A 17,837-nucleotide genomic window follows, 5' to 3' on the forward strand; every position below is an offset into this window, starting at 1 on the left:
ACATTTATTTTATTAGATTCTTTTTCCTACGTGACTTTACCGAAAAAACCCAAAGAGTATGAATCCTTGCAGTCACTAAAACTTAAAATCTATATTTATATATTGATCCACTAGAGTCGCTGTTTTTAAAATCGCGTTTTTTCATTTACCATTCTCTCCACCCCACCTCCACGTCGCTCGCCGTAGCCTCCCCGAACCGCCCCACAGTGCACCGCGGCGGCGTCTTCTCCTTTCTCTTCCGGCTTGCGAGCACGGTGAGTGGCGTCCGCGTTGAGCTCTCACCGCCTCGGTGCGTTGCCATCCGCCGGCATCGAAGCCTTTCCAGCGAAACATTTCCCCTCATTTGGCCGTCTTCGTCATCGCCGCGACCTCCACAACCACCACCAACCGTCTCGCGCCGTCAAGAAGGCGCGAGCGCGTTTTGCGGTAGTGTAGTTGCGGGGTCGCTCACGGCCATCACCGGTGGCGATTATCTGAGCCGGTCCTGGGCCTCCCCTAGGTCGGCTCTGCCTTGAAACGAGTACCCGGTGTGGTGGAGGAGTAAAACATCGCCACCCACCTCCCTCGTGCGTCGTGTCGGTCTTCGTTGTTGCTCGCGAGCAGAACTTGCCCCAATATTCTTTAAGGGCTACGTGGGGGATCTTTGCTGGCCTGAACAGGGACCATTCTATGTATGGGGGCTTGCTAATACCATACGGATCGCGTTTTTTTATGTTAAAAAAGGTCCTACAGGTACGAATGAAAACTTTTAACTATCGTCAATAACGCTGCCATTACAAGAGGAGATATCCAGCAGGCGACGTTTCGGGCAATGGCCCTTTATTGGCATTGGATGCCTTACCTGTAACGTGAAAAAGTTAACGGGGATTCCACAGTTAAAAGTGAGCTATCCCACCATGTTTAATGAACACATCAAAGGTTACAGGTGGATAACCACCCACCACAAGCTGATTTGTTGTTAACGTGAGCAATTCGCTGAACTGAAATCGCCTGCAATGTTGTTTGCTTAGACTTCTGAGCCTTTGGCTTCGAAGAATCCAGCATGGCCAAGTCAAAGAACCACACCAACCACAACCAGTGTAAGTCTCCGCCGCACATCTCCATGAAGAGCAATGGACGTGTTGTCTTCAAAGACAACTTTTTCTGCATATTAATACGTTTCCGATGACCAAATAACGCAAAATGCGCGCCCAGATATGGGAAGTTAAGTTGGCATTGCTCCGGGCTTGTGCCACGAAAGTGCCTGGATGGGTGTCCACAATGAGCCCAAGACAGGTGGTTCATTATTGGCTTATTTTGGGTTATATCGTTAATTTTAGAGCCAATCATATCAAGTGGTCACATTGGCTGATGCCGCCGATTGATTGGGTGATCGGTTAAATCGCTTTTTCTGATCCGGTCCTTTTTTATATGTATAAGATAGTTTATATTCCCACATCCTCACAATCACACATTGCAACATCCTGACATTCTAGACAGAATTTACCAGGAGCATCGACAGTACCAGGCACAGCGGACTCTTATCTGAGCAGGGGGAGGAAGGGATTTTCTCTGGGTGGGGGATTGGAAAAGTCCACGCCGTTCTGGGCTCAGGTGTTTAAGATTGTTCTAAGGTTTAAGAATGGAACCCATGCACGTGCTGTGTTCTTCTTCCTTGTCTTTGAGCTCATAGCTCAGATGCTTTAGTGCTGAGATTGGGCCCTAATGAATACAGCTATTGAGTATGGGATGGGGGGGGTTACTGATTTCGCCACGTACTCAATATTGTTTATCTGGCTGCTGTATTGAAAGTGCTTAAGAAAATGTTCTCTTCTTGAGTCAGCCCCGCTCCTCTTAGGCCCCAGAGTAGTTTCCACACATTTTTACGATTGTATTACATCTTATTGATTACCCAGGTTATATCTTGATTTGATTAGATTTTTTCCGCCTGAGGACGACCGCTTGTGTTGCGATCGAAACGTGATTTATTTTATTTTATACCTGAGTGACTTTACCCAAAGAACCAAGGAGTATGGGCCACCGTTATGTTCATAGAACTCGGCAATAGGCCGATCCGGGTCCTTAAGTGGGGTGTCATGATGTCAGTGAAAATAGGCTTTACATTAGTGTTTTATGGTGTGTTCTGTTCGTAATAAAGCTGGAGTTATGCTAATGTGAGTCTTCTTAAGCATTGATTGGTTAATAGCCATGAGTTAAATTATGAGGAATTCGTGCAGGTTTGATTGAAAAGGTTTGTGTTACATATATAATAGGCTTACCTTCATATAATTAGATTCACTTCATTGCACTAATGCTGCCTGCCAATAACAACCAAATCAACCAGCAGGCAACTATAATTATTCAAATGGTTCACTTGCACGGCTGTACTGAAGACATTGCACCTACCTTTAGAACCCAGACGATGAAGCTCTTTCACGCGAGAGCTGAGATTTCGTTTGCACCTGATGCTGCTCGTTGTATTATACTGCAAAACGTCGTACACATTTGTCAAAATATTTATTTTCATCATTTGGTATACCGAATCAATTGGAATATACATGACAACTTGATTTTATTGCCTCTGTTAGGTGGTGGTAGCTTATGATTAAAAATTCACATTCCTACACGATCTTACCCAGTATCAACTAATTATGAATCATGTTGGCCATGAAAGCAGACATTTGTAAAATTGTGTAATGGTGTGTTGTAGATAATAATTGCACTCATAAGAGCAGTGCAGCAAAATCCATTTCGAACCTCCCCCCACCTTCAAACCACAGTCCCCAGCATGAAATAAGGTCATCTGTTAAAATGGGCTGTTGTCTTTGGGAAATAAACAGTGGTTAACTTACATGTAAATAAATATCGCTATCATCTAAATGTGAAGTTTGCAGGTCATAATCAATAGATTGTAATGACATATAAGCTGTATATTATGAAGGGAACTTTAAGAGACAAAAATAACAGTTGTATTTAAATTTGTGCTGAAAAAGCCCACATGAATTTGGTGGCAAAGTCTTTTAATGACACTTTTTAAGCATTCCCTTTACATTGTCAGTGCAGACTAACTTCCTTTTGGCTGGGACTTCCGACTCATTCTTGAAATTAAATTGCTTCCACAATCGGTGACAAATTAATTCAGTTGATGAATGATGAGAATGAACGTGTTCTTTACCATTCTGTGTGGTGCAGCGCGCAAGTGGCACCGTAATGGCATCAAGAAACCAAAGACAAACCGTTTCGAGTCATTCAAGGGGGTGAGTGGCTCGTTGCTTGTCGCTGCTGTTCTATGATGAGAATGTTAATGCGACCGACACATTTGCTCTCTTTGGTGCAACGAGCTCTGCCATTCTCTTAAAGCCCACATGGGGTTAAGTAAGGAGGGCAGTGTTTCTGTAATACTGCAGGGGTCATCCTTGTGTTGGTATTATTTTCTCCGTTGCCCTGCTTGAATGTTTTATCTTTCTTGCTGGGAATCTGCATTGCTTTATCACGTAACTCGTGTCTTTTATCCTTGAAAAAAATCCTGAAGTCATACATTTGTATATGTTGCATGACTATATTTGTTTTCATTCTAATTTACATTCAATTTATTTTGTTTGCCATTTGTTTTGAACATGTTTGCCCCAATATTCTATGATAATTTACCATAACTCACTTTTCATTATCTAACCTCAACATGTGAAAGCTGCATTAACAGCTTGGGGTAGGCAACTCAATCCTGACCCAGAAGTTTTCCAGTGGGAAATGTTAAGTAGCCACTGAAAGCACCTTCGTTTGTACACCCGAGAGAGGGATCATCTTTGTACCCATCTCATGAAGTAATCGTAAAAGCTGGGTCTCTGTCAAATACAAAATTACATTTCTTACAATATGGTCATTTATGATTGGCCAGAGACTAACATCTTGCTACATTCCAGAGCCCTGTTTAATCATACATTCGAGGGGCCTTGTGTCTTTTATTTGAATGGGGGCCCAGGATCTGAACCCAGGAGGTCTCAGCGGCACCGGCTCATTGCTCCAAAGCAATTGCTAAATGTAGCCTGCTCAGCCGTGACTTGCGCTAAGTTTGTCTTAAACCAATCCGTGCCTTGCGTCTTTGCCCAGGTGGACCCCAAATTCATGCGCAACCTGCGCTTCGCAAAGAAACACAACATCAAGGGCAGGAAAAAGATGCTGATCAACAACCAGAAGCACGCAGCAGCAAGGGTGGCAGCGGCTGCCCCAGTTCCCGCACCCGCCAAGAAGTGACCGGGGGACGCGCACATTGCGGGACGGGCAGGCGGTGCGGCGTGGATGCTGCGTTGCTCTTGCCTGCGTTCTTGCAATTAAACATGGACTCGATTGCACCGCGCTGTCGTGGATTCCAACGCAAGGGACGGGTTTGTGTCTTGGATGGTGTGCGTCAATAAACATCTTCATACGTTGTACACTCTTTTTTGCGTCGTCTGTTTTTGTGAGCGACGTCGGCTTAAATCTCATGGGCACAGATGTTTCGCCTGGAGGTATCGACGCAGATGAAAATGTTAACACGAGAATCGTGGCAAATGAGCAGCGTATAAATACAGGTGCTCCTGTTTATCTGCGGTTCAAATTTTCCGTGACACATTTGGGGCTGCGGAAATAAGTACATTTGGTGCCTATAGTCCATTGGCTAATTGTACTTTTGACTCATTCGATATCCTTAGGCCCAGAGGTCGGCAACCTGCAGCTCGCGGCTCTAAGGACTGCTTCGTGACGTTCTCAAGTACCACGGTCTTCTATTCACCTCGCATTGCGGCTCTAAATATTGAGTTTTGCCGAATACCAAAAAAAATGCCCCTTGTTATTTTGGTTACCGAACCCCTTGCCTTGAGGCATTCAAGCAAAATCAAAGCGTTTGTCAGTTTCAGGTCGTGAGTCAAGCGTAGACAATTTATAACTCCCCCTTTTACTGTCGCATGTTTAATTTCCTGCACCGTTTTACAGTTTTTCTCCACAACATCTGCATGTCACGTACGTGTTAATTTTTATCAAGAAATACTGCTCGCACTTGATTCAGGACATCGTCTACCTTCAAGCATTTAAATTTATCGATGCATGTTAAATGCCGAATGTTCTTCAAAGATTATTTTGTCCCACTGAGGGTAGTTTGCTAATTTTTCCTTTATTTGCATAATTACTTTCAATGCCTCTGGTAGAAAGGTTGCCACTTTTCAACCCTTCCCCTTGCCAACCAACGCCAATGATCAATTTTATTTCGTTTCTGTCTCCAGTCTCCATCATTGTTGAATATTGTAAATGTGCAAAACTGGAAGTGTTCGTATCAAGTGTTTGTCTGAAAGGCCATCGGCAGAAAAACTATCAATGGCTATAAATAAAAGTTACCAATATTCAACGGTTGCTTGAAATACAATTCCACTTGTAACCCGAGAAACTAAAAGTTACTTGTGGCTGAATAGTTTGTCAAAAATATATAGATTTCTCCAAAGAAATAAAAAGTCCTTTTGAAATAGACCTGTCCTGGACAGGTCTACTGGAGAGTCTGTTTTGACCAGATCCATATAAAGCGCGAGGATGATCCTTGATATCTTCGGCGGTCATGAGATACTGCCAAAGCCACCGTCTCATCCAGCATGGCGACTACGGGCTTGTGGGAATTCACGACACTTTAATTACGCTGCATCTCGCAACGTAATTAAGATGGTCAATTGTGTGCAATCGTTTTTTTTTGTAAAATGTAAATACGGGAGGCGGAGTGAATTGCAGAATTTTGTATGCAAGTTTGTTTGGCAGTTGTATTACGTTGAACTCTCTCACACCGTACGTAGTCAACTGCACTAATCGGATGTGCGGATAATTACATTAACAAAAAAGATATTTGTCCCTGGGTAGTGTTATTTCCCAATTGTTTATGCCTCAAAAGTACAGCAAATGCCTATTATTCCCCACAAACTTTGTTTTTGTAACCAGGGCACAAAAGCAAAGTTAATTATCCACTCCATTAATAACAGTAACAAATAATTTTTTTGTTCCTGGGTATTAAGTGTTAATTCCGAATTGCTTATGCCTCAAAAGTACAGAAAATGGCTATTCCTACAAACTTTGCTTTTGTGACCAGGACAATTGTATTTTGCAATTGACCTATTTTCAATGAGGAAACGTGTGCATTTGTGTCATTCCTTCACGTAAAGTCCTGGTCACAAAAGCAAAGTTTGTGGGGAATAATAGCCATTTCGCTATGCTTTTTAGGCATAAGCAATACAAAATTAACACTACCCAGGGGGACAAAAATCGTGTTACACCGTGTTATCAGTTGTGCCCAAATGAGCGATTCGAAGTGAACGAGCACGCACGAAGCTTTGGCCAGCAGGCGGCAGTGTGGCACAAGGTCCGGCATTCCTGTGGACATTTGTTGATGATCTTGATGGTGGAGGAAGCGGTGGTGTAGCGGTTAGTGCTGCGCTACGAACCCGGCGACCCGAGTTCAATTCTCGCTCACGGCCAACACCGGTGACGATTTATCTGAACCGGTCCTGGGCCTCCTCTAGGTCGACTCAGCCTCAAATGAGTATCTGGTGCGGTGTGTAAACATCGCCACTGGGGGGACAACGGCGACCGGGCGTGGTGCTGGCCACTCATCTTCGTGTGCCTTGCCGGCCTTGATAGGTGCTCGCTAACATCACACGGGGGATATTTGTCTTTTGGTGGTGGACGTGTACAGTACAGCAGCTGAGAACAAAAAATCTCAACGCATTAGGTCAATAGCACGGACTTAAACATCTATATACAATAATCCCTCGCCAACCGCGGGGGTTAGGTTCCCATCCCTGTCAACCCCTTATCAGTGCCCTACCTTATTACAGACCAATTCAGACCTTATTGGTCACGCCGTGCACCTTATTAATCTCAACGTTCATCCTGCAAAGTCCCATCACTTGGGAGAAACACAAACAAATAGACATTTTTTCTGTTTTACTCAATTTCCATATACAAGAATACGGAGTAACCCGTGTGGGGTGACAGGTTTGCGTTCCTGAAAATTGCCGTGGTTGGCAAAAACCGCGGTTGGCAAGACTAAGAAGGCCTTGTGGGAAATATGGGGTGCGAGCAGGTTCAAGTTCATTTATTAGGTATAGCCCTGTGAGCCATTCGGCTCTTGAATCGGGTGCAACCGCAACAAACAACAAACAAAAACATGAACAAGAAAACATCTTAAAGTGACTATGTGACTATGCGCAAACAGAAAATCCAAGAAAAGACAGCAAAATATTGCAGAAAAATCACCGTACACCAACGCTGTGTGCAAAAATCCCAGTGGGATGCAAGTCAAACAACAACAACCACAAGACAACTTAGATTAAGGCCATCAGTCTAACTCCGTACTACAACAAACAAACATGGCCAAGCGCAGTTGCACTCGTCAACACCGAATTAAGTTGCCTGTTTCTTCACTGAACACAACATGCACAATAACATAAAATAACTTAAAATACACAACATAACAAAAAATTATAAATGTTCAAGTAACAAAAACAATACAATCGTGTTATTTACCTTTAAGTCCATGGCGATGACGATAACGTTGATGAGGATAAGGTGATGGGGTTGTTTGATGGTGGTGGTGGTGGGAAGGGAGCGGTGGTGGGAGCTGGCACATGGGACGACGATGATACACGGAGGGAATGGAGATGCGGTGTGTGTCTTGGAAGTCACGTGCCGGTCGCCCTGCTAAACCGCGGATACACAAAACTTCGCACTGCGGTTCGCAAATTGGTGTGTCGAAGGAAACCCGTGGATATGTAGACACCGCGGATGTCCTCAAAAATGCGTTTCGTGATGGATTGCCGCACCTCCGATTGGTACGGTGGGCTACGTACGGTGCGAAAGAAGTTCAACATACGTATCATGGGCAATAGCCCGTCTGCATGTGTGCTATGAATACGGACCATAGCCCGAAATGCTGCCTATTGTATACGTTTTATTTTAAGGTGTTGTTGATGTATGGATTGGTTTTTATTCCTGAGCACGATCACGTTGCACACTGCAATGTGGCAATGCTATAATATAAGTTCCACGGTAAATTGTATCTGCTTTGCTAAATATCGTGTCCCATCAGTTACGCGTGTTGTATTGGGGTAGCTGAGCCGAGCAGTCCGCATGTTCCACCAGAGTATGCGTGTTGTACTAGGCAGTCATTGGTATGCCCCTGATGATGTGCACCTCGCAAAGATCCCCCGTATAGCATAAACAGATGCCTGGCCGGCTTTATCTCCCAAGTGGCGATGTTTACACATCGCACCGGGTACTGATTTGTGGCTGAGTCGACCTAGGGAGGCCCAGTACCGGTTCAGATAATCGTCACCGGTGTTGGCCGTGAGCGGGAATTGAACTCGTGATGATGGTTACAAACTGAGTAATCATTGGAAAGATGTGATTAACCATGCAAAAAAGATTTAACTACACTTATTTGGCCAATCTTATTTGACAGACAACTATTACAGGTTATTGATAGACAGCCAGGCTTGTTTTACCATATTTAGTTGTTTCTTCTTTTTTCACACTTGTTATGTAGGCCAGGTTTAGTCACAAACCGTACCTCTCCATAACAAAGGCTCACCCTCTTAAGCCTCACCTTACCATATTAATAAAAAGTGTGCCGTACTTGGTCCTTCCCCCCTCTCCAACCATTATATATACGGAGTGGTAGCTCTTGCAATCTCTCATTTACTTGATACAGCTGTCGTGGCTGTGACGGTTCCACCTGAAGACGGAAGCTTGTGTTGCCTCCGAAACGTCGTGATTTTTATTTTATTTTACTTTTATTAATTTTAATGTTTTACCTACGTGACTTTACCGAAAAAACCTAAGAATATGAACTCGGGTCTCCAGGTACACGCCCGCTTCCCCCTCTGACAGCATCACACATAGTTCGCTGCATCCTTAACTGAATGCTTACCAATGCTGTCATTCCTTCCAGTGCTAAATTGCATTTGAAACGGTGAGATTCCTGTAAAGAAAGAAAACGACTCTTGCAGTAGTTTATTGGAAACGATGCAGTCATTTTTATTCAGCTCACTTGCGTTTTCCTGAGGCTCCAAATGACATTTTGGCAGGAAGTGTAAGAGCATGCTATACTTGCAATGGAAATGAATATGCACTGACCTTAAGTCTACTACCTCCATTACACCACTCTCCGTTGCCAACTTGATATAAGTTCCATCATGGACACATTACATCCAAGTGTAGCACATTTGTTCAGAAGTATATAAAATAAAGTTAGTCAATTGGAGTCCATCGTACGACTAATAACGTCTTAATATTAGCCGTATTTGCAGCATACCTGGGCTCCCGTTCCTCGTTCGTTCCTGCTCCGCTTTACAGAGCAGGCACGCTGCCACGGAGTAGCGGTCAGCACACTGGACTTGTCATTCGATCTCCGGGCGCGGCCGTTGAAACAATGATCAAGTTTCTTAAATGCTTCCACCTCTGTCCACCCGTACACCTCGGCTAGTCGTAGATCGCGTGTGGTGGGGTCAAGTGTGGCGACTCCCGCTTCCTTGAAGAGACCTAAACTAATCTGATCTTCTTGGTTCTTTCGGTAAAGTCACGTAGAATGGAAATAATAAAATAATAAAATAAAACATTATAAAATAATTCTCACGACGTTTCGGCCACAACGCAAGCAGCCGTCCTCAGGTGAAGACCAGGTCTGTCGGGGAGACAGACGTTGTGGCCGAAACGTCGTGAGAATTATTTTATTATGTTTTATTTTATTATTTCCCTTCTACGTGACTTTACCGAAATAACCAAGAAGATGAATCCCTGCAGTCACGAAAGCTTTAAATCGAAATAAACTAAACTGTTTTAAAGTATTTTTTTTACCAGCTTAAGGCCCTCTGAGCTATATAGCATCTTTATCAGAAGCGACCTTGCCACGAATGAGAGTCCAACGAAGTGGATTATGGTGCGGAAATTTAGAGCCGATACAAACTCTAAACGCGTGACGTTGATTGTAAGTGTGGAGGGAACAACCGGAGGACCCGGAGAAGAAATCCATGCGACCACGGGGAGAACACGCGAACTTTAAATACACAACAAGCGTCAGGGTCGGAATCTAGCCCACGACCTCCTGTATAGCAGGTGAGGTAGTTAACATCTCGCTACCGTGGCACCCCTCGCCAGCGTGGAAGAGTTGGCAAATTACCCTCTGGTTCCCTGCGAGTGGAGACCCTTCTGCCAGTCGTGGTGTCAACAAGTCATTGCAGGGGCTGCATTCCATCTGTACCTATTCACAGGGTTGATTGTGTTTGCTTACTTAGGTTTAAAACAAAGAGTTATCTGCACCGGTTTCTCTGCTTTAATGTTTCCCCCCCCCCTCAGAAATTGTATCCCTGTATAACCTAGGGCTGCGTTCAGAAATATCCAAAGTTGTACTGTACTACAATGCTCCCATCGTTTGATTGTCGGTGGTGTCTGGATCAACACTCGACTCTTAAAATGTGTCCATTAATCCTTACACAGGCTCGAGCAATTGCAAACGGCAGGGGTAATTCCTAACAATGGACAAATGTTTTTGTCCTTCGGCTTGGGATTAAAATAGAATTTGTCCATTAAAGTTTTAGTGAGCCTCCAGACTTTGGGAAGGTTGACGCGCTGACACTTTTCGCACTGCTATTAACGAGTGGTAGGGGTATGGTGGGAGACTGCGAAATTGAGAAAAAAATTTCACACCCCAGGCCTTACACAGACAGATTCAATAACACGTTTTGCTCAACGGCCAGCCTCGCGGTCCAGACGGTTAATTCCTTTCACAAATGTGAGTTTAATCCACCGACCCTCATCTCCAAACTGCTGGATTAAATGAGTCTTACACCAAGCCTGGCGAGCAGATGAATTCCTGCAGTTATTTATGTAAGAAAACAAGGTCGATTGAACAGCAGCCTTGTTGGTCTGGATAACTGCGCTTACAACACGTTCTCTGTGTTGTAGCAGTCCCGGCAAAGTTAAGACGACTTTATTTGATCGCTTTGAACGAGCACCGCAGACGCACAATACAATAACAATCAGGGATGTAACGTACGTTTATCAATGTTGTACTCAAGAGAGAGAGAGAGAAAACAGCAGCTTTCAAACGAAGCTTGGGGATGAGCGGTGTTCAAATAGTTTTTTGTTGGTATTACACTGGTCAACAAAAAAACAACATTTTTTTCTGGCCTGGACTTTTGCAGCTGTTTTAGACTAATTTCAGGGTGCTGATTCCAAATCTGATCTCAGATTTGCTCTATCACATCTCATTTTATTGCTATCGGCATACCCCATTTTCATTGATTTTACCCGAAATTAACTCTGTCACTTATGATTGCAAGTTGTTGCGAGTCAGTGACTGCTTTAGTGTTAAAATATGGTGCTGTATTTTTAGGATAGCGTGTTTATAATATCATTTTATTAATTTCCACATTTATTTAATATTTTTCTTCTGCTGTTTTTATTGAAAATGCAATATTTGATATCTCAAAAACCTGATGTGATGATATCTCAAAAACCTGATGTGATAGACAAAAACTGATGCCAGATTTGGAATCAGCACCCCAAAATCACCTTAAAACCGTTGGAATACCTTATGCCAGAAAAAGTGTGTTGACCAGTGTTATTGACGCGCTGGATTCGACTTTGCTCTCGGTGAATTGATGGCGCGGAGAGGCGCGGTAATGTGTGTTTCTCTTCCCCCCCCACCCCACACACCGTCCCCTCGTGGAGCGTGCCGACTACATCTTCGACGTCGTGAAGCAGGACGCGTCGGCCAAGTCGGCGTACGTGCGCGGGCCATTGTCAAGGAACGTTGAGAGTGGCTTTAGGAGGAGACATCCAAAAACCCCAGAGGGAACTTCTGACCAGCCGTGGGAAATAACAGCCGCCGTTATTTGGTACAGGCTCGGCCACCATCGAAAGGCACTACAAATTACTCGAGGTCACTTGTGTGCCGTGCCCATGCGTTCTTTCAACCGATTTTAATTTTTTTCTGGAATTTAAGTTTGTTTTAGATGAATATCCTGCATCGTGTTTTATTCCCAAGTGTCTGACAAGGTGGTGCTGTCTTAATTTTGGAGCTTTCGTGACTGCCGGAATTATTCTTTGGTTCTTTCGGTAAAGTCACGTATAAAGATAAAATAATAAATTAAATAATAGCATACTACGACGTTTCGATTGCAACACAAGCAATCATCATCAGGTATAAAAGAAATAGCAACACAAATCTAACCAGAAAACTATAGACAGACATATAAGCAGACAGATATCACAAAGATACACAGAGAGAGAACACGTATAGTTTTTTGGTTAGATTTTTGTTGCTATTTCTTTTATACCTGATGATGATTGCTTGTGTTGCAATCGAAACGTCGTAGTATGCTATTATTTAATTTATTATTTTATCTTCATACGTGACTTTACCGAAAGAACCAAAGAATAAGGTGGTGCTGTGCCTAGAGTGCTTGACTCAGGGTTTAAATTGTGCACGTTCAAACCCTGGTTAGGGGTTTGAACCCATTGTTCCTCTGTGATCGACAACACGAGTACTAAATCTTGACTTAAAGCTTTCGTGACTGCAGGAATTCATATTCTTTGGGTCTTTCGGTAATTTCACGTAGATAGGTTCAATGAAAATTAACAAAAACTACGACGTTTCGATCGCAACACAAGACGATCGCTTGTGATCGAGACGTCGTAGTTTTTGTTTTAAATCTTCTTTGAACCTATCTACGTGATTTTACCGAAAGACTCAAAGAACATGAGTACTGTTCTGCGTGTGATGTCACCAGCGGTTGGCACGTGTGGTAATTTGGCCCCAACCATAGGAATGTGGAATTTCTATCACTGGCTCATGACTATGGAAAACGTGTCTTGATTTCGTTGTTTTCTGGAACCATTGTTACATCATATGTTGTGATTTTTGCGTGTTTTTTATATAGTTATATAGGCTCTATAGACTAGTTTATAGCAACCATTTTTTTCCAAGGTGGTACATTGAAACCAATTTGATCGGGATTAAATTGAATCCGTGAATATCACGTAGGCAATGATTCTGATCCATGCCTGTTAATTTCACACAAGAATACTATCAGTCCAAACAATCGCAATGGGAAACGAACACCGATAGGAACGTCATATTTAGATGAGAAGACCATCATTTTCCAGTGTTGGACACATTTATGTAATTTATGTAATGTCCTGCAGTTACAAAGCAATTACCATTAATTGTATTGGTCTGTGCCTTACACAAATTGCTCATGTGTATAAAGTAATTTATTTTTAGCAAATGGTGCCCTAAATTTAACAACAATGTGAGGCTCTATCTGTGAGGCCCTCGTTAGGGTTTGTCTGAACCCATCATCCCTCCGGGGTTGGTGAAATCGGTTCAGTACCACTTTTTTACGGAGACGTCGTCAGCAGTTGTCTCGTGAATAGTCTCGGCCCGTCATAGGAATGTGGAACGTCCACCACTGGCTCAAGGCTGTAAGCAAGAGATGAGCACCTCCGATTAGCACGGTCGGCTACGTACGGTGCGAAAGAAGTTCAACATACATACATACGTACATTTGAGTGGGAACTCACTTTGACTTTTCTACTTATCAAATTCACAAAGCAATTGCCGGTTTGCTCTTCTATTATGGTACCGAAGAAGAATTGTCTACATTTGTACTTGTGTGTTTATTTGTATTCGAACGAGAGGCAATTCCACGGTGAGGTTTTTGGCATCGAACGCAATTCAGATGAGCGAGATTGCTAAATGTGGCACAATTTGGCCAATGCTGTGGTCACCCTCCCCCACCCCCCCCCCCCCCCCAATAAAAAAAACTAAATACGCATTTCTGTTAAGTGATAAAAGTTTCTGGAGCAATGTAATATTTCCTCATCCCTTTTGGAAAGAATAGTCGTGTGAAGTAAATGAAAAATAAACGTCATTCTCATAGAAATGTAACGGGTTTTTGCGAAGGTCATTGGAAATGTTTACGATGCTGTTCCAACAAAGTAGATTTTTTTTAAACGATTATTTCAAATGCCAAACACTTAGCGGTGTTTTTTGTGCACATGATATCGTAGTGTCTACGTTCATTTCATATAAAGAAATCCCTACTATTCTTTGGGTCTTTTGGTAAAGTCACGTATAAAAAAAGAAAAAAAAATAATAGCAATAAAATCATAAAAAATAAATTTCGATTTGAAGCTTTCGTGACTGCAGGGATTAATCTTCTTGGTTCTTTCGGTAAAGTCACGTAGAAGGGAAATAATAAGATAATAAATGCTTTATTTTTATTATTTCCCTTCTACGTGACTTTACCGAAAGAACCAAGAAAATAAAAATAAAGTGAATAAAATAATAATAAAAATAATAATAAAATTATCACGACGTTTCGATCGCAACACAAGCACTAACACAGCCGCCGTTGCTCGTGTCCTCGATGTGGTGGCGAATCTTACATTGACATGCTAATCTCTCACAATACAATGGCCACCTTCGCGCCCTCGTCGTGGAGGTCACTCTGCGATCTTACATTGACATGCAAATTTATCACATTAACATAACTAGCCCCACCCACTTCGTTCATGACCCTTGGGCTCCACCCATTTCAAACCTTTTAAACAGCCTGCGTCAGCAGCTTTCCCCCTCTTTTTAAATCCTTTATATTAAGTTCACTTGCTTGCTTGCGCGCTTACGACCGTGCAAGTCTTTTGGTAGTTTTTTAATCCACTTCCCGTGATCCGATCGAGCTGACATTTTGCACACAGACTCGTTGTGCGTGACAATTTATTTTCGTGAAAAAAAATTTCCATAACTTTACACTTTTTAGGAAAAAAGAAAATTATATTGAATTACCAATTGCTTAATGGTGGCAGGCAATCATCTGACCCATAGGTGGCAGCCATCTCAAGCCAGAGGACGAGAGGACTCTAGCCGCCACGCATATAAAGGATTTACAGTGAAAAACTTTGTTTTTACAGGTTAATTTTTTTCTCCTGATGACGATCGCTTGTGTTGCGATCGAATGTCGTGATATTTTTTTTAATTTTTATTAGTTTTTATTCACTTTTTTAATCTATGTGACTTTATCGAAAGACCCAAAGAATATGAATTCCTGCTTTCACGAAAGCTTTAAGTCAAGAAGAAATCCCTACTGTTGGACGTTATGTATTTTGACATTTTCCAAGTTGCAAAACTTGTTTTCATGAATACACAACACTTAATCATTAAACATGCACAGGAGGCAAACGTTGAGATACACAATTAGGAAACGAAAAGAAATGAACAAAAAATGTACCAACATTTTCCCAGTCTTGATCCTGTATTAATACTGCACAAGTTGCCATGCGCTCCAATTAAAACGTATGAATGATCATCAGCAGTGATCTATCCACTGTTGAACAGAGGTCCCACCGTATTGCAGAGGTCGCAACTGGGTACCCGATACCCGTACCCTACCCGATACCCGGCTACCCATACCCGGCCAGGTACGGGTACGTTTGCGACCCTGGTGCGGCCGGGTACGGGTACGGGTAGGCCGTGAGTCACTGGTGAGTAACCGTTTGTCACTCATTTCAGGTAGGGTACGGATAGGGTACGGGTTACCCATTTGCGACCCTGGTACGGGTAAAAAATCAAAACGCGTTTGCGACCTCTGCCGTATTGTCAGACTCCCTCGCGGTCCTGCCGTGCAACGCCCCTGCACATCAGCTGACCTCACTGCTCCCTCTCTGCTCAGTGGTCATCCACTCAGGCGCGTGTGCCTCCATTGGCTGTTGTGTAGTGTATTCTTAGGTTTTTTCGGTAAAGTCACGTAGGTAAAACATCAAAATTAATGATGCAGCTAATTCGGCTGTGACGGTCCCACCTGATGACGGAGACTTGTGTTGCCTCCGAAACGTCGTGATTTTTGTTTTATTTTATTTTATTTTCATTAATTTTGATGTTTTACCTACGTGACTTTACCGAAAAAACCTAAGAATATGAATCCTTGCAGTCACGAAAGCTTCAAATCTAGAATGTTGTGTAGTGTGTCGGTTGGCGCCCTGCGCTACGAACCCGGCGACCCGAGTTCGATTCCCGCTCTGGGCCAACACCGGTGACGATTATCTGAACCTGGTGTGATGTGTAAACATCGCCACTGGGGAGACAACGGCGGCCCGGCGTGGTGTTGGCCACCCACCCTCTCGTGTGCTGTATAGGTGCTCGCTAACAGCCCCTGCCTCAACAGTCTCTTCAGGCTATACGGGGGATCTTTGTTTCGTGATACCATGATCAATGTCGTTCATCAGCCATCATCTCTGCTGGCGATGTGTTCTGGCCCAAGCTAACCAATGTTTCTTAACTTCAAAATGAAACAAACGAATTGGCGATTTTCACCGTGTTGTCAGTGCTCATCAAGCACCAAAAAAAAAACAACTCAAAACAATCGTCAAGAACGCTGTGAACTTAAAAGTTAGGCGACGTTTCGGGCATCGATCCTTGAACGTGCTCAGAAGACGGGCAATTTGCCTAAAATGTCTATTATATACTTTTAAGGCAGAGTTTTTCTCTCTTTTACAAATGTGTTGAGTTTGTTTGGGATCTGCGTTTATCCCAACTCGCCGTTGTGATGTCGCTGATTTGCACGTTGGCTGTCATATCAATTAGTGCCGGCGTAAAATAAGTGATCATACTCAACTAAACTGTGAACTATTTTGATTTTTAATATAACCAGGTCAGACCCCCCCCCCCCCCCCCGATCTATACAGCTCTGTTCCAGAAGCGACCTAGCCTGAAGTGATCGCTCAACAAAAGTGGCTCACCGTGTGGGAATCTTTCGCAGCCAAATACTCTAAAACGCTCGTTGCTAAATGTGGGAGAGAAAAAAAACCACGCGACCACGGGGAAAGAGATAGATGCAAACTCCAAATATACGACAGGCGTCAAGGGTCGCGATCGAACTCACGACCTCCTGCATACCGGGCGAGGTAGTTAACATCTCGCCAACGCACACACAACATCGATGACGGCGTCCAGGCGGCACGTATAGAACTGCAGTCGATGACGTCGGTGTTGCGTCATAGGTCGTGTGTGACGTCAGGTTCCCATCGTTCAGTAAGCGCCTGGAAAGCGTGTGCTTGTGACACATAGTGTGTTGCTGTCACAAGTCTGTACGAGGAGCAGGAAACAAACACATTCCTGCGGAGGGAGCTGGTAGGAACGTTGGTTGCTCGGTCAATGGCCATGGTCAACGGACACAAGCCGGCGTGAGTAGGTTAAACGTTGAGTTTTATAAGGGCACCACGAGGTGACTAGCCCCTCACCACCCAGCCCCACCCCTCCCACCCCCCACCCAGTCCCACCCTCCCCACCCAGCCCCTCCCCAACCTCCCCACCCACACTCACCCCTCCCACCCCCCACCCTCCCCACCCATCCCCTCCCCACCCTCCCCACCCAGCCTCTCCCCACCCTCCCCACCCAGCCCCTCCCCACCCACCCACCCTCCCCACCCAGCCCCTCCCCACCCTCCCCTCTCCATACCAGCCCCTCCCTCCCCACCCAGCCCCTCCCTGCACGACGGACACAATAATCCCCTGTGGGCTGATGTAACCTGGAGGTTCCTACCAGTAAAAGGACTTGACTTACACGAGGGTGTCTGTAGTGTTCCAAGTGCATCGCACCTCAAGGGCTGCGAGATGGCCAGTGGATGTCAGAAGAGCAAATAGCTTTCTTAAATCTATCCGTGCGGAGCTATTTGAATGTTACCTCCTCAGCCCGTGTCATCACACGTCTGCCCAAACACCTTGGGCGAGAATCGGTCAAACGTCTTGATTGGTCAGAGACTTTAATGTAACAGAAATGGTCAAACATCTT

At 44.0% G+C, this 17,837-nt stretch overlaps 1 protein-coding gene across 2 annotated transcripts; it reads left to right on the forward strand.

Moving 5' to 3' along the window:
• The first annotated feature begins 223 nt into the window (after nt 1-223).
• Nucleotides 224-4,414, forward strand: RPL29 (ribosomal protein L29). Of its 2 annotated transcripts, none has more exons than XM_078874882.1 (4): nt 224-254; nt 1,011-1,079; nt 3,172-3,236; nt 4,087-4,414. In XM_078874882.1, the coding sequence occupies exons 2-4, from the start codon at nt 1,043-1,045 to the stop codon at nt 4,228-4,230; spliced, it is 246 nt and encodes an 81-aa protein (XP_078731008.1). In that variant the 5' UTR covers nt 224-254; nt 1,011-1,042; the 3' UTR covers nt 4,231-4,414. The 2 variants fall into 2 exon arrangements, with proteins under 2 accessions (XP_078731008.1, XP_078731010.1); XM_078874884.1 differs by lacking the exon at nt 224-254 and adding an exon at nt 863-881.
• The last annotated feature ends 13,423 nt before the right edge of the window (nt 4,415-17,837 follow it).

The sequence above is a fragment of the Lampetra fluviatilis genome, chromosome 40 (assembly GCF_964198595.1).
Source record: "Lampetra fluviatilis chromosome 40, kcLamFluv1.1, whole genome shotgun sequence".
Taxonomy (NCBI): domain Eukaryota; kingdom Metazoa; phylum Chordata; class Hyperoartia; order Petromyzontiformes; family Petromyzontidae; genus Lampetra; species Lampetra fluviatilis.

Coding starts and splice junctions, on each gene's coding strand:
- RPL29 (XM_078874882.1), top strand. CDS start 1,043: ATGGCCAAGTCAAAGAACCACACCAACCACAACCAGT. Junction 1,080..3,171: donor CCACACCAACCACAACCAGT/GTAAGTCTCCGC, acceptor TGTGTGGTGCAG/CGCGCAAGTGGCACCGTAAT. Junction 3,237..4,086: donor GTTTCGAGTCATTCAAGGGG/GTGAGTGGCTCG, acceptor GTCTTTGCCCAG/GTGGACCCCAAATTCATGCG.